Raw genomic sequence first — 16,842 nt, forward strand, 5'->3', positions numbered from 1 at the left:
CCTGTGTATTACAAACCCGTGAACATCACTTCAACATTAGGAGAAATCTGAAGCTTGACAGGCCTGCCTAGTTAGGATTACCAAGCTATGATTTGACAGTCACTGCTTGGGGGAAGGGTTTAGAGAACAGTCAACAGGTCAAAGTAGGTATAATAATACTCAGTTCTATACATATAATACAATATAATAATATATAATATTAATATTATAATATTAAATATAATATAAAAAGTGCTAATTATATAATGCTCAGTGCTATATCACTGAAATATACAAATTGTCCCATTTTAAAATGACAATCTTGTTAAAGGGATCTTTTATATGAACTTGATGACTATATACGAGCTGTCCAAGCTAAAAACTCACGACAGAGGCTAAAGCTACATGTCCCAGGCAAAAAGTTTACATCCTGATGATGAGCCATGTGTAGGACGTGAAGGACAGCCTTGTTCTAGTATTGCAGTGTAGAGCTATTTAATCCTAGCTGTATGCTATGTTAAAAAAATCTTTGTTTGGCTGCTTAGTTTAAATGATTTGACAGGGACTCGGCGACAGCAGAGCACCTGCTTTGCAGTCAGAAAACACTCCTCCTCAGTAACAGAGGCATTTTCTCACACGTGGCTCATTCTGATGAACAAAACAAAACTCGTCCTCTTTGGACTACAAATCCATAGCAAGGCTTAATCTGTCTCTGGGAACATAGCCTGTATATTCATGGCTCCTGACTCATTTTGCTGATCTCTTGTCAAATATTTCCTGTTTAAGTTTTCATATGAAGCATACAGAAGGTCGACCAGCTAAGGTTTCATATTTACTTTTCACATTTCTGGTCTTCAAAAATACACTGCCCCTGGCCATGGGTGACCTTGCATGCTGGTGCCTAAGCCTTTGCTTGAGTGCATACTGTGTACGAGTAAGTGTGTGTGTGCGTGTGTGTGTTTGTACATGTTCTTCATTCTCAGCAAGCTGTGTCCCAAGAGCTACTTACTGTAATACCCTATCATACTCATCCTGTCATCAATCTCTTTACCAAACATAGACAAGACATACCTGACACACACGCGTGCGCGTGTGCGCGCGCACGCACACACACACACACACACACACACACACAGACACACAGACACAGACACGTACACATACACATACACGCATGAATACACACTCCATCTGGAAAGGATAATGGTACTGTGTCCAAAGGGAGAGTGCTGTCCTGAGATTGTATCAGGAGTCTGTGTGTGTGTGTGTGTGTGTGTGTGGGGGGGTGAAGGGGCGAGTGGGAAGGGGTTAAAATGGCTGAAACACTTTGAGAAGGCAGGAACCTAGCTGGCTCTGATCCCGCCCCCTTTCTCAGCTCTGACCTCACTTTGAAACTTGTTCCCCGATGCACACACAAAGACACACACACATGCACACACACACAGAGACACTTGCTCAGTCACATGCCTACACACACACTTGCTCACTGACGCACACGCTCGGTTGCTCACATACACATACACGCACATTTCATACAGATCTGTGCACATTCTGTGGGGCACTCGGACAAAAAAACACAAACACACACATACAGAGCACAGGGCTAATGTGACAGACTGGAGCAGGAGAGCAAGTTTGCCCAGGGAAAGGAAAGGTCTCTGTTTGTTCTGTGATTTCAGGTTTTGCAGTCAGAGGGAAGAGGAGAAAGCGGAGAGAGAAACAGAAGAAGAGCAAGAGAGAGAGAGCAGACAGACAGAAAGGGAGAGGGGGAAGAGGGCAGCAGTGCCGCGCCACATTTAGACCCAGAGCAAATACAAGATGTACAAGGGGGACCGATTAATGGAGCTCTGCTGAGAGTGATGAAAAGCTTTTTTACAGCCTGCAAGGCAGATAGACAGGCAAAGGGGAGTGTGCAACTCCCACAAGAGGAATTCGGGTGCTCAAAAAGGAATACACTCCAAATTTTTCTATATCTACCAAGAGAAAGCAGACTTTTACCAGCATACAGTAGCATGTATTGATTTGCCCCCGTCACCATGGCTCTGCGCTGTAGCCACTGGTCCTAGAACTGGCGTCCACTCCTGCCAGAGGTAATGAGAACTCCTGGGAAGCCGTGGAGAGCCGGACAGCCCGACAGAGCAAGACAGACGAGGAAGCGGGCCGGGTTTTGCAGGGATGAGAGGGGCCACAAGCTGAGGAGAACCAAGAGAGGGAGAACAGCGGAGCGGCCAAGAAGAGGAGGGTGAGGACGAATTAAAGACAGTAGGCTAAAGAAACATGAGTGTGCCGACGAACCGTGGGTTCTGTTACTCCGTGGAGCGGAGTATCACTGTGCGGAGTGGGAACATATGGGGATCACCGTGCGCTGTCAACAGGCCTATTGACATCATACAGAAACGCAGGCGGTAATTAAGAGCTACCTCATTTACTCTTACTCAGTCCTTTTGTCTTTCTCTCCTTCTCAGTTTCTCCTTTCATCTCTCTCTCTCTCTCTCTCAAACTCACACACACTAACACACACACACACAACCAGCGTGTGGCACGTTTTACGGATCATATGGTGCAGTGTTCGAAGTTAGGAACAAAGTTCTGTTGGCAAAAAGGGCTCTTACTGAGATTAAAGGTTATTTTCCTTAAAAAAAATCTTTTTATTAGCTTTGGACTTCAAGTAGACAGAAAATAGAATCACTTGGGCAGCATCAATGACAATTTCCTAACTGAAACAGAAAAATTGACATCCTACAGTATGCTACAGTATACGTGACTTATTATATTGTTATCATTTAGGGAATGTGAACATCTTTATATAACAATGAATATCTGAAATCTGTAGACTGCATACAGCCTTTTATCAGCTGCAATATTAGCAAAAACATTCTTTTGCCTTTATCAGTTGTTTTTGTTCATATCTACATTTCCCAAAATATTTTTTTATATTTTCTCTTGACTACTAGTGTAGTCTCCTCTTTTGAAAGACTAGGCACTGTTCCAGGGAAGGATTTTTTTTTTCACCATACACATGACACCAAATATCTATTCATTTTGAAGACCTCTCGCAGCTGTTAACAAGAATCGACTCAAGGAACTTTGTCGAAGTAAGAGCTTTTGGATCATTTGAATCTTGTATTGAATCTGGGTTCAAATAAATAAATAAATAAAAGCAATCCATGTATTTTTGAATTAGTACTCCAATTCAGAACACTAATTTCAAAGCCAGGGCTACAGACAGACCAACTGTAGTTATACAATATTATGTAGCTCAGCCAAAACTTGAAAATGAGGTAACAAGCTATACAGAAGTCTAACTGTAATTTTAAATGCGTGTGGGAGACAGAAAAGTGGCTGCAAAACTCTTTTAAAGGCAGTAAAGTTCAGCAAACATCTTGCAAAATTATGTTATCAACTTAAAAAAATGTTTCCAAAATATATTAAAATATCTATTAATGTACATTTTCTCTAATGGAGCCACTTAATATTCAGGAAACACTTGTGGATAAAGTCAGTCAACAGGGAATTTAAAGACACAGATTTCACATGGTGGTTTTAATTAACATATTGATTATTTACTGCGGCTGTAACCACCAGCCATCTGTTGCCTCTCTGGACAGCAACTTCAGGACATTTCCCTGCACTGTCTCTTTGCAGTCAGTCACGACATGTGAAACAGCCACAATCGTACACACTCAAGACAAATCATGTGAGTGTGTATAACTGTGGGCTGTTCACACGTCCTGCACATCAGTACATGAGAGATCTGGTTTGTTCACTGCATATTACACAGACTCTTTCTCATTCAAGCATGTCCATCTGCCATGTAGCTCTAATGCTACTGTTCCTTACACAAATATTCTCACAGGAAAAGTCCACCATAAGTTTTGTAGCTCCACACATAATCCTCAGTGCCAGCGGGGAGGCTGTGAGGGAGGACACAGAGATAAAGTCCTGTTTACATTATGGTCTTCTGTCCTCTTTCTCAGGCAGGATCCTTGTTTATCAGATGTAATGCAGAACATTTGTGAGCATGGATGATTTTAAAGGGCGTTTGTCCTTTCAATTTAATTTCCCTCAACACCCATGCCAAGATATGTAATTGACTTCTGCTCTTGAACAAAGAAAAATCTCCTATGTAGCCAAAATTTGAGGGATAAGTATGGAAATGTTGGATGATTACTTATCATCCTCCTGCTTAGATTATGTCCAACTGTGGATCTAAAACGCAGTCCAGAAATTCTCTGCCAGCTTTATCGCATTTTTAGGAGCAGTGGTCTTTGTTAAAGATGATCAGTTAATGTGCGGAGGGAGGGAAGTCACAGACTGGGAGGCAGGCAGGGAGCAAGGCAGCTTTACTTGGGTCGAGGCATCGATCTTCAGGCGTGCACCGATGATGGTGATGAAAGAGCAGAGTGTGTTGCAGCTGGAGTCACCCCCACCATTTTATTCACAGGAGGGACAGCGGCAAGGATGCAGGGGGTTATCAGCCTTGCCAGTGCCCATTTTGGGACACTATTAATATCATATTCAAGAAGCAGGCACATATAAAATCATTAGATAACAGTAATGACCGATAGCATGTAAATCATAAATCTTGCATTCACTTTTTGTAGCATCTACCTTTCTTTTTCTACTCGCTTGCTATTTTGCCCTCTTTCTTTTTCTCTTTCCTCCTTGTCCTAGGAATACATCTATCCACTTAAAGTATAGCACGGTTCTGATAATAAAGTGATATCCAAAGATGTCAGATGGAGCTCCTTTTGTGTATATATAAATATATTCATGCTTGAGTGCATCCTCACATAGGCATGAGAAAAGCTGACAAGATGAACTTGAAGGGAGAGGTAGGATATAAATCTGCAGCCTTTGACATCAGACACCAGACCCAGAGCGTCTCGCGTGCCTCATCTGCGTGATTTAAAGCTCAATTACCTCAGTTAACCGCAGAAGACAACAGCCAGATAACAGTAGCCCTTTTCTCCTTAGATGGATATGTGGCAAGGGTATACTTGTTTTTATGTGTCTGTGAGCGCACATGGTCCCATATAGATTGAGCCTTTGGATACATCTGCTCTTGATGCATACCATACCACTTTTCTGAAAATCTCTGGATGAGTGGTAATGGTTTAGTTTGCCCAGTGGCGGTTATCGCGGTTATTGGTTTCTCCTTTCAACTTTCAGCTGTAAAGGTAACACCTGCTTTTCCTAAAAGAGGACAGAAAAGGGGATTCCCTTCAAATTCCTTGGACAGCAGCAGCTTATTGGCTTTGATGTGTTAGACTGCATTCATTTAGCCTTTGATTTCAGTTTTATGAACCTGAAATTGGTTTTAGGCTATGAAAGTGGTCAGTCGGTACACTTACTTTAACTCAATTTGCCAGCTCAGAACAACATGATAAAACTTGGCTTTTCATGCTAGCGGCGTGGCCCAGTCGATGGCAACATTGTTTGGTCAGTCCACCACTTTGGTCCAGACACAAGTATCTCAACAACTATTGGATGGATTGTCATGAAATTTTGTACAGACATTCATGGTCCCCAGAGGACGAATCCTAATGACTTTGCTGACCCCCCGACTTCTCCTCTAGCACCATAATGACATTGTTGATGAGTTTGTAGTGAGATGTTTCGACAGTTATGGGGCTGATTGCCGTGGCATTTGGTATAGACATTTATGTTCCCCTGAATTAATTTTGGTGAACCCCTGGCTTTTCATCTGGCGCTACCATAAGGTTAAATTTAAATTTGTCCAGAACTTTGGTTTATGACCAAATACCTTTTTATTAGTAATTTTGAAATAAAAATTAAAAGTCTTGGCTAAAATTACAGTTATTTGCTTCACAATGGATCACAGGAGCTGTTTTCTGATGTTACATAGAGAATTGAATGCTAGTTAATTAGCTCCAGTAGTTTGAGCCTCGTTACTGCTCTCATCTGCTCTCACCATCTACAGTCTGCTGTTTGTCTGTAGGCTATTGATTTAATTTTCCTCAATGCTGTCTGAAGCTGGCCAAGTATAAAATGAAGTGGCAATGACACAGAGCATTATGCAAGTTATGACAGCCAGGAAAGGGATGTAAAAATCCTAAAGATAATCAACCACTGACAGCAAATACAAGTATGAGCTTTGTTGGGTGTTTGGGGGTATTTGGGAGTGTGATTTATGCACAGAGTAATTTAATATGAATCAAGAGTCTTACAAAGACAACACTTTTGGCAGGTTGCATGTGAGTGAGCTAACTGAGGTTCAGCTTTAGAAGTTCATTTCTTATAAACCTAATACTCTATCCTGTCAGTTCAACCTCGGAGGAGAGGAGAGGAAAAGTAAAATCTTAATCTCCCTAATTTATCAAAATCTCAAAGTGTGAATGTTGGATACATTCTGATATTTTAGAAGCCAAATCCTGTCAGGCAGCTTTTTGCTATTTTTTCTTTTTACAGATAAGCTTGTGTACAGAAATTCTTGTCTTTGAGAGAGATACTCACTGCTTGTGCCAGAGTTCAGTTACTATCTAAATTTGCCAGGTCAATGTAGCTATGATAAATTAATCCAAGCTTTCAGTCACAGTACATGAATCTCCTGATTTACTGAAATTATTAAATCATCCAATGCCCTCCACGGAGCTTAACTCTAACTGGTCCTGGCGAAGTGAAGGAAGCTTTACAGCCAAAAGGCATTTTGTCGTAATAAATGTGTCTGAAAGTGTTTCCAAAGTATTTCTTAAATCATCAGTGGCCTATAATGGTGGTCTGGCCCACATGGAGCTTCATGGACCTTCATTTATCCTCCTCACAGACAGGAGGAACAGGTCCACTGGTGTTGGGTTACAGGCCTCACACACAGACACACACGTACTGTACTCATGCGGGTTGCAAAGTTGGGTATTTAACTGCTCGTTCCTTCATGAATGCTTGGAACACATGCACTAAAACATAATCTTCGGTGTTGGGTCGTTTGTAACCTTCCCTCACTCTGAGTTAAGTCATGGCTGAGTGTTTGCATTGTGACAGGCGTTATGGACTCAGTGCTCTCCTAAAACCCTTAACTTTACTTTCCAGTGACGAGCTTTCCAGATACATGCGCAAGGGAATATTTTTCGTAGAATGACGGAGTAATTGTGCAATTATATGCCTGTGTGTGTGTGTGTGTGTGTGTGTGTGTGTGTGTGTGTGTGTGTGTGTGTGTGTGTGTGTGTGTGTGTGTGTGTGTCAGCGTATCTGTGTGTCTTTGTGCATCCATGTGTACTATACAAAGGTATTGTGTCTAAGGAGAAGTTATGGCTTTTTCCCTTGACTTCCAGAGGAGTCTGTAGCATCAGGATACTTGGACCCTCTTCTGAAACATGAAGCAAGAGGCAAAGTTTTAAATTTGATGTTGCTTTACGTGCGTTTGAACACTTAATTTGGACCATATGTGCGCCTCACTTCCTTTAATTAAACATTCATTGCAAACTACGGCGACCACGTCATTTATATAAATTTGTCATCTTTCACAGGTGCTTGAATACAGGCATGAAGATCTGACTGGCTTTACCTTAATGCATCAGCTGCATTTTAAGTTCATTTTTAAACTATCCTCCACCCTCTTCAACTGACTGTGTACGCGTTCATGTCGGTTCAGAACTTCTTGTTGTGTAACCTCTTTGTGAGAGAGACAAAATAAGTAAAACTTAGAAACTGTGATAGGTGTAAATTCAAATCCACATTTAAAGTTTTAAAAAGGTTTTTCTGTTATTTCCTTATGTCTGCCAGTTTAAGGAAAGTTCAGTATTTTTTTTTTTTTAATAACCTGGGTCTTCGTTTGTAGATTTGACCAGTACTGTATGCCTATAGGTTAGAATAAAATTGTACTCTCTAATAATTGTGGAAACTTAGGACACACTCAGGTGGAAACAGCTTTATAACTTTTCAGTGGAAGAATATTTCTCAAAATCACAAGTCATACATTAAAATAAGTGAAATTAGCTATGAGGACCATAAATAATTGTGGACGAACTTACTGGCCTTTTATTTCTGGGGAGATCAAAGCTCACAACAGTATAGTTGCCTTCATAAGCCATCATCTTGCTGTATCTTGCTCAACATTCAACTGTTGTTGTTGACACTTCAACTGTGACCTTTTACGCACTCACCAGTAACAGTTTTAACTTTGCCGACATTATGCTAATTTATCCGGACTTTTAGAACCAAGAAACATCTAAATATTGTGTTAATTCAAAGTGTAACAAGTTAGGATATGCTGTGTTGACATATCCACATGATGTCTGATGTTTCTCTGTGGTCTCACTTCAGGAACCTTTACCTTTAGTGCCTCACGCTGATCATGTTACGACACTTTTATGGACCAGGTACTGAACGTTTCTCAGCCATTTCTCCCTCCTCTTCTCACTTCCTCTTTTCGTGTCTCTTCTCACCCTCAGACCCACCGCTCATTTTCCTTTTCCCTCCAGTTTTTCCCCTCTCACTTCACTGTTTTCTCTGCTGCGCCACACGATCCTGGAGGATAACAGAGGCTGAAGTCTTTGGTGTGTGTGTGTGTGTGTGTGTGTGTGTGTGTGTGTGTGTGTGTGTGTGTGTGTGTGTGTGTGTGTGTGTGTGTGTGTGTGTGTGTGTGTGTGTGAATATGTGTGCAGGTAGATGAGAACTCTCCTTTGAGTCACTGTAAGTCTTTTCTGTTCTCTAACTCACTAAGGTTTATTAAAATGACCATTGCCAGTGCTCCTTACCTCACTATGTTTACACAATGCCATAACTTTACAATTAGAGAACTGTATTGTCCTTATCGACAATAAGGTTTTTCATACAATGACACATTTATTTGAGATATAGTATTTTGTACATGTCTTCCATTTCAAACAATGGTTGGTTTAAAAGAATACAGTATGTACAATATGTAGGATGTCCTTGGCAAACTGTCCTCACGTTATTCTGCAGCTTGTCTTCCTGTTAGTGAAGCTCATTTTTAAAGTTCACAAAGGGAAAAACAAACAGCAGTATTGGAACATAAGGAATGTGTTTACAGTGAAGGATTGGTTATCCAAGCTTAATTTCATAGAACAAGCACAAAAAATGCAAGAATTTCTCAACAATTTGACCACGCTGAAACTGTTGAAATTTTTTCAAACCTGATAAGAGCTTAGGTAACTAAAAACCAAACTGCAGATTTTTAGGAAAGAGACAAAAACAGTGCTATCAAGTTTATTATTTAAAATGCACAAATCGGTACTTTCTCTTGCTCTCAACCCCCTGGAGATCCAAAGCACACCTGAAGCTAACATCGTCCCGTTGATCATGACACTGTACCTCCCTGTTGCTTATACTGTATCAGTCAATTGATGAGTGACAGAGAGCCTGTCCTCATCAGCCACTTCACACTGTAAAGTGCATCAGAGGTCAGCATCCACCAGTCCAGGCGTCATAACGGCGTTGTGTTGTTTTCCAAAGGAAAGATCTGAGGAAGAGGGCTGGGCCCTGAGATGGTGATTACAGCTGTCAGAGAGGGAACACTGAGACACTGAGAATACAGTTCACTTATTATAATAATTGCACACACACACCTACACACACACACACACACACACACACACACACACACACACACACACACACGCATACACACACACACTAGTTTGTGTTTATTTTTCTGTCTGTTTCTTGCTTTTGGCTCTTCTGAGTTCATAGCAAAATAAACTTCTCTGACTTAATCACAGTGGACAAACTTAAGTACAGTAAGACAGTGACACACATACACACACACACACACACACACACACTTGTTTAATTTACAGAACAGCTGCAGGTTTTGAAACAAGTCCGTTTTTTTGGCTGCCAAAATGTGTGTGTGTGTGCATTTATATTTGTGTGTGTGTGTGTGTGTCTGCGTGTGTGTGTGTGTGTGTGTGTGTGTGTGTGTGTGTGTGTGTGTGTGTGTGTGTGTGTGTGTGTGTGTCACTGTGAAAAAACAAATATAGTGTTATGTAAAGTAAAAAATATCATCATTGTTGGATTTGTAATATATCCATTTGTTCATAATTAAAATTACACATTTAATTTTACTGTCACAAATAAAAAAATATTTACTAATTAATTGTGTTTAATAATATAACCCACTAACTAAGTCATATGTTTCTCTCTTCCTATGTCAAAAACTTCCTGTCTACAAACAGTCTACAGAAGAAACAGTGCAGTCTTTTTCACATCACTGCCTCTATACAAACTTGTCCCATTATACAGTATGCCTCAGAACTCTGTTCTCCTGTTTTATATAAAGGTCAATGAAGTGATTCTGTGTTCCTGCCTTTCTGTTATGTCAGCTACATTGCCTCACTTTCTTTTAAAACCATTTTCATCGAATGATTCTGAACAATGGACATACATTTATATCGCGGTTGCATAATGTCTATACTTAGCTATCATTTTTGCTGAGTGTGAAGTAATACAATGCCTAAGAGGTTACTGTTTGTGTTGCTAGTCATAAGTAATTTCTGAAATGATAGCAGCTAAACTGTACTTTTAAATTCTGTTTTACTTTGTTGAATGTTTGAGGAGGATCTGCAGCATATATACAACGTGTAGAAGTTTCCTTCATGTTTTTTAACAAGGAGGATTAGTCAGTAACAGAGACAAGGGCACAAACAGGGAGAGTTGGAAACCAAATCTAATGTTTTTTCTTGCATGCTCCTGCCCACGCAAGATATATACCAGCGGAATCAGTTAGAGGAATAGTTTGACATTTTGGGAAACACGCTTATTTGCTTTTATGCAAATAAGCAGCAATGCAGCTGTCTGAGATTCAACCTGGACTTAAATAATGATTACAGTTCAAGACAATGTAAATGGTAAATAGGTAATAGGTAAAACACACTACCTCCATCAAGTTGCTGCATGGGCAAATAGTTTGATGTCCCAGGAAAGGAGCGGAAGTGTGGTTCTCCCTCTGTGTGAAGGGCTACATCAAAAACAAGCAGACAACTTTTATCAGACAACACACACTGTTGACCCTTGTGTTATGCAGAACTTCACACATAGCAAATGTCGCCTTGAATCTGAAATTGCTCCAAGTTTCCTTTTAAAGTCTGTCTTCTAATGTGGTCCAGATTGACCACCCTCCTATCCATGGTTCACTTTATTCTGGGTGTTGAGCTACAGGGTGTGGACTCTCCCCTGCTGGCGTGAACTTTGTGGTCTCATGAAGCCAATCCTAATCCTTGTTTGCTCCAGAACATCTTTCGTGTGTCATGTGCAGATGCAACACGGATGCATACATCCTAGATGCATACATCCGAGCCGGGGAAGTTTTACACTCCTGCTGCTTTCATGTCACAGATCTGCATTTAGGTCTGATTGGTTCCAGCAGAATCATTGTCACGTAATAGAAATTATTTCAAATTATCAAAGGAAATACGACACTCTCAAGCGTCACTAGATGAGATCTAAGTTACATGTAATAAAAGCTCTCCGCCTTCTTTTAAATGTCTCTTGAATAAATGGCTGAGCCAGTCCTGCAAGTCGGCTCTGGTGTAACTGATTCTACCTCTGGCTGTGTCACAGCGAAGGCCTGGGAATGATGAATGAAGGTTCAGATGACAGCTCGCCCTGGTTTACAGGCCTATCTCCTCTCTCGTTCTCTGTCTCTCGCTCTGCCCCGTAGCTCCTGTATTTTAATGCTCCCCAGATGGGACTGACGTTGCCGTGACAGGCGGTGACGCAGGCGGAGTGTCGAGTATCAGGGCCACTGACAGGTTACCATCAATCACACTTCTTACCAGCCAGCTACTTAAATAACAAACGTTGTAACACACCTCTCTCTTTCACTTTTTTTTTTTTTTTTGTAAAAGTCTTTATGATGCCTGGCAATGTTGGCTCCAATTTTGTCTTTAGACTAGAGAAAGTAATCAGGTGTGTGCATATGTGTGTGTGTGTGTGTGTGTGTGTGTGTGTGTGTGTGTGTGTGTGTGTGTGTGTGTGTGTGTGTGTGTGTGTGTGTGTCTGTCCGTGTGCATGTTTGGGCGCCTTTGAGGCGCTAGGCCTCAGATTTGATAGAGGCCTAGTGTGTGAATGCAGAGGCCAAATTAGGATGCATCTGTTTAATCGCATCCAGTCCCTAAAGAGGTGGCATTCAGCTTACTTGTTATATTACATATTCGATTTCCTCACCTTTTCGTTGCATCTTTTAATCTGCCTCACTGATAATTCAATATTATCATCTATTCATCTCTTTGCATCTTGATATTTGTATCATATCATGTTATCCTTTCTGAATCCTTTCAGAATTGTGTTACTAAAATTAACGATTACAAACAAATTGTACACAATTGAACAAAATTAGTTTTTCAAGTTTTTCTTTTGGTCTTTTCTGATGTAATGCATAAGAGTGGAACACAATTCTCTGCAGTTAGTCGATTAATTGATTAGTCGATCAACAGAAAATTAATCAGCAATTATATATATTTCTCAAATGTGAGGATTTTCTTTGGATTGATTGATGAATCAGGATAATAATAAGAAGCACAAAGTTATTTCCAAAAAAAAAACTGCATGAGATAGAGAACAGTAATAAATAGTACAACATAATAATGAAAAGAATGTGCAGGAGAGTCAACCTTTTTCTTTGAAAAATAGACTTAAATGATTATCAAATGTATTGCATATTAATTGTCTTAGCTCTACCAATTGTATTATAGCTACAAAACATTTCCAGTGTCAGTAGTGGGAGACACAGATTGCCCAGCCCTTGCAATCCCACAAAAGCCCAGTAGAGGGCCCCTTTCCTCAGAGTGACTGAACAGATTTATTTCAGGTCTCCAGACAGCAGCCACTACACACATCAGCCATCACTTACCCACAAGTTTATCTGGTATATTGTTAAACAACAACTTCCCACTCAACAGCATTATTTTAAAAACATTTCATTTTGTTCTTTCGATTTTTGTATCTTGTGGCTGAGGCTGAGAAAGGGAGGGAGAGAGAGGTGGGTGGGAGGGTGAGACTGGCTGGCATGTGAAAGACACAAAGACAATGGAGTCGTTTTTGAAGACCAACTGTCCAAACAGCCACGGCGCTTCTGTGGGAGTTTCCTGTCCAGACGATGTGCACGCTAAGCCTGAATGCTGACCTTTGACCTGTTAAAAACACAAAATGCCTCGGTTGACATATTTAGTATACATTTTGTAAACTGTATGCTTAAAGACTGTGCACAATGGAGGTGTTGATGGTAGATTCTGGTATCACATTAGGAGCGGGTTTACTCTGTCATCATTCCCTGCATTAAAAACATAAACAACTGCTACATTATGCATTGTTCAGTTTCAATCACAAATATATATATTGGAAAATATGAATTCCATCACTAGAAAAAACTTCCCTGAAGTCCATATTTAAACCATTTTGACTAAAAAAGAATGGTCTTTTAATTTGTATTTCGGCTGCTGTTTCAGTTTACTTGGGACATTGATTTAATGGAAAGACCATTAGACTCATCTAATCACCATTTCCTTCGACAGTCATGTGACTAGATGCAGCAGGTACACAACATAACACAACAGGAAATATAATGCAATACACATATAATACAAATATTATGCATCGCACCAACAACAACAAAAAGTTGAATCAACAACTCTCTGACACAGTCTCAACAGAAACTCATTTTCACATAGATAGCATTGTTATCATTTCAATTTATTGTTTATTTGGATCCCCATCAGTTTGTTACCTTGGCAACAACTACTCTTGGTGTTCATGCTACTGTATTTATTATTCATTAAGTCTGATTCATATAAACCAAAGGGAGACTATTGCGATTGTAACACTGGGAATCATATGAAGCAGACATATTGATGCAAAAATACAACGGTGTTGTGTCTGAGTGTTTGTAAGCAAAAGATAAAAAGTCCAGTGTCATGAGTAAGTCAGGACACTATGTTCACTCCCCTGCACTGAACTCAGCTGAGTGAGAACGGAAGAGGAGAAAACTGGAAGTGAAATAGCAGCGAGGGAAAGACGTGGGCGATATTTTGATCTGTGATCTAATTTTAGCTCGGCATCGCCTTCAAATAGAAACTTCTCGATAAATATTCATGAACGGAGGGGAGAATCTGCTGCTCTGTGATGCAGAGGGAGAAGACAGTGGAGGGGGAGGACTCTGTATTCTACCTGAAAGGCTATTTTTAGCTGCATCGCTGCCTCTCTCAGTCTGTTCCCCATGCATGGAGAGGCTAAAATTAGCTGCATAGAGACAGAAGCGTGGTGCAGGAACAAAAATAGAAACCAGTTTATGGTCAGAGCATGCAGGAACAGCCAGGGGTGCAGCATCATTAGTGAGGACAGATCGAGATAGATTGAGAAAGCAGTAGAGACAGAGAGTGGTGAGTGGGTGAAGCTCCAAGCTACATGTGTTCTTGTAGTAACTGGGCAGGGATGATGTGTGTGCTTACAGATCAAAATGCATACATTAGAAATGTGTAAGGTGGCACATTGCACCACTGTTATGCACATTAAAGGCATAATTTACACACATAAATTCCCCATTTTTCTATTGAAATTCACCCACACCTCTGAAAAACACACACACACACAGTCAAGTACACATTTGTACATGTCTCAGAACAGGCTGTACTCTCTTCCGCATTGAATTTTTATTTACACTCACTCTCTCTTTGCCCTATTTTACCTTGGCCTTGCTCTCTCTCACCCCCCTCACCCCGTTGTCTCCACTCCCTCCCTCTGACTCCTCTCCTTGGCTATGTATAGTGCAGTCAGTATGTCTGAATCTGTCACATGAATGGAGGGGTGGGGGCCTCTGTTTGGTTGTTGTTACGTAATAGCCAGTAACACACCAATGTCTTGCCCTCACGCAGCATGCTAGGAGGGTGGCAAGAAAGAGGAATGAATGGGAAGTTGGCATGCTGCGGTCGGTGCATTCCTACTGTAGGAGTACTGTAGAAAGCCATATTTTTACGCAGCAATCAAATTTTTTATATTAATGCTATTAAAGCTATTGGAATGGTTCCAAGGATGGCAGTAATCAGTCAATCCACCACTATTGGATGGATCGGCACAGAACTTTGACCATGTTCATGGTCCCCGGAGGATAAATCCTAATGACCCTCTGGGTTCTCCGATTCCACCATGAGATTGATGTTTGCAGTTTTGAGAAATATCCTTTGAAATATCTTGGTAACTATCTTATGGATTGCCATGAATTCATGCTCCCCTCAGGATGAATTATATGAATTTTGATGATCTCATCACTTTCCATTTAGCTTCCTCATCAGGTCTACATTTTAGTTTGTCAAATACTTTGGTTCATACCTGTCATACTAATGACATTCCCATGAACCTCAGCTGTACTTTGTGTGCCAATTAGCAAATGTTAAACATGCTAACACACTACACTAAAATTTGAACATGGTAAACATTACACCTGCTAAACATTAGCATGTTGGCATTGTCATTGTGAGCATTTAGCATGCTTACGTTAGCATTTAGCTCAAAGCAGCACTTGCCTAAGTACAGCTTCACAGAGCCGTTAGCATGGTTTGTAAACTCTTGGTCTTGTCTTTACTATCAGTTAATCTGTCATTTATCATACTGTTCATGAAGTAGAAGACAATTATGAAAAATGTTGCCACAAGTTCGCAAAGCCCAAGGTTACGTTAGAGTTTATTGCTTGTCAGTCCAGCGATCCAAAACCCAAACATTGTCCATTTATAATGGTACAAAGTAGAGAAAAGCAGTGAATCCTCACATACTTACCTGAGCAATTAATTGTTTATAAAAATTGCTGTCTATGACTTTTTTGTCATTCAACTAATGAATTAGTCAAGTTATTGTAATAATTAATGCTATTAACTGACACCGAGGTTCCGGCTGAATGATTAACAGCCATCAGGGCTGAAATGCAAAGTGCCAGTAGAGACATATTAACGTGTCTTAGCAGGAAGCGCAGTAGTGTAATTAATGACATTACTGACATTAACCTCTGTATTCCATTTAGGTTTGCCAGTTCCAGGGCTCTGGTATTGAGCATACTGGCTTATTAGCATGGCTTACTGGGACACTTCATTGGACTAAACTGTTATTGTTCTCATCTCAAGTTGTCTGCTGCGATAAAGGTGTTGTGTGGTGTTTAGATTATAAACTGTAACACTGTATATAGACCTTAAAAAGCTGCACACTGTATTTACAGCTGTGCTATTCAGTACTCCGTCCTGGAATTGGTGATTTACTTGTGACTGTAACAACGTTTTGGTATTGTGTTTTGTTATTTCCCACACTTATCATTGACCGACATCTCCAGCTACCACTCCTGTACCCAAAACTCCAGATTTTGTTTTTTCCTTGGGTTTCCGAGATTTTAATTTTTGAATATCGTTTCCCTTGCTGTATTTATTTGAAAAATATCGAGTGTGTGTCTTAGCATCTGCCCATCCAAAATCCTCCACGTTCTGCTCATGGTTGTTTTGCTTAAGCGTGGATTTCCACTCTGGAGTTCCTCAGACTGTTTAGAAAAGAAGACGTGGTGCCAAACGGAGCTGCAGGCTGACAGAGTCTCCTTGGGTTTGCATGTCAGCGGGATGGGGCTGTGGGAAAATAGAGATGTGGATCAAGGCGGAAACATGCCCAGACTGTGAAAAGGGGCCACTCTGTGCCTTTATTTGGTGTTTAACTCCATTGTCGTATTGTGTTTGATCAGGAGGAACTCCTCCTCACCTGAACATCGGGCTATTTTTAGACTCACACTCACATGACCCCACGTCAATACGCTGATGCTAATTTTATACACGCTGTACACTCACAGTCCTTCACCACACACACACACACACACACACACACACACACACACACACACACACACACACACACACATGA

At 40.6% G+C, this 16,842-nt stretch overlaps 1 protein-coding gene across 3 annotated transcripts in view; it reads left to right on the forward strand.

Annotated features, from left to right (window-relative positions):
- The window catches only part of LOC120799112 (cAMP-specific 3',5'-cyclic phosphodiesterase 4D-like), a 50,815-nt gene that overhangs the window by 21,195 nt on the left and 12,778 nt on the right, over window positions 1-16,842 (forward strand). Inside the window, exon 1 of one of the 3 annotated variants that reach the window (XM_040144016.1) lies at window positions 1,798-2,221. The exons of the other annotated variants lie outside the window; for them this stretch is intronic. Coding sequence (XP_039999950.1) covers window positions 2,073-2,221 — 149 coding nt within the window. The 5' untranslated portion in view covers window positions 1,798-2,072. Of the gene's footprint in view, window positions 1-1,797; window positions 2,222-16,842 lie in introns of those variants that run through there. 3 annotated transcript variants of the gene reach the window in all.

The sequence above is a fragment of the Xiphias gladius genome, chromosome 14 (genome assembly GCF_016859285.1).
Source record: "Xiphias gladius isolate SHS-SW01 ecotype Sanya breed wild chromosome 14, ASM1685928v1, whole genome shotgun sequence".
NCBI classification, from domain to species: domain Eukaryota; kingdom Metazoa; phylum Chordata; class Actinopteri; order Istiophoriformes; family Xiphiidae; genus Xiphias; species Xiphias gladius.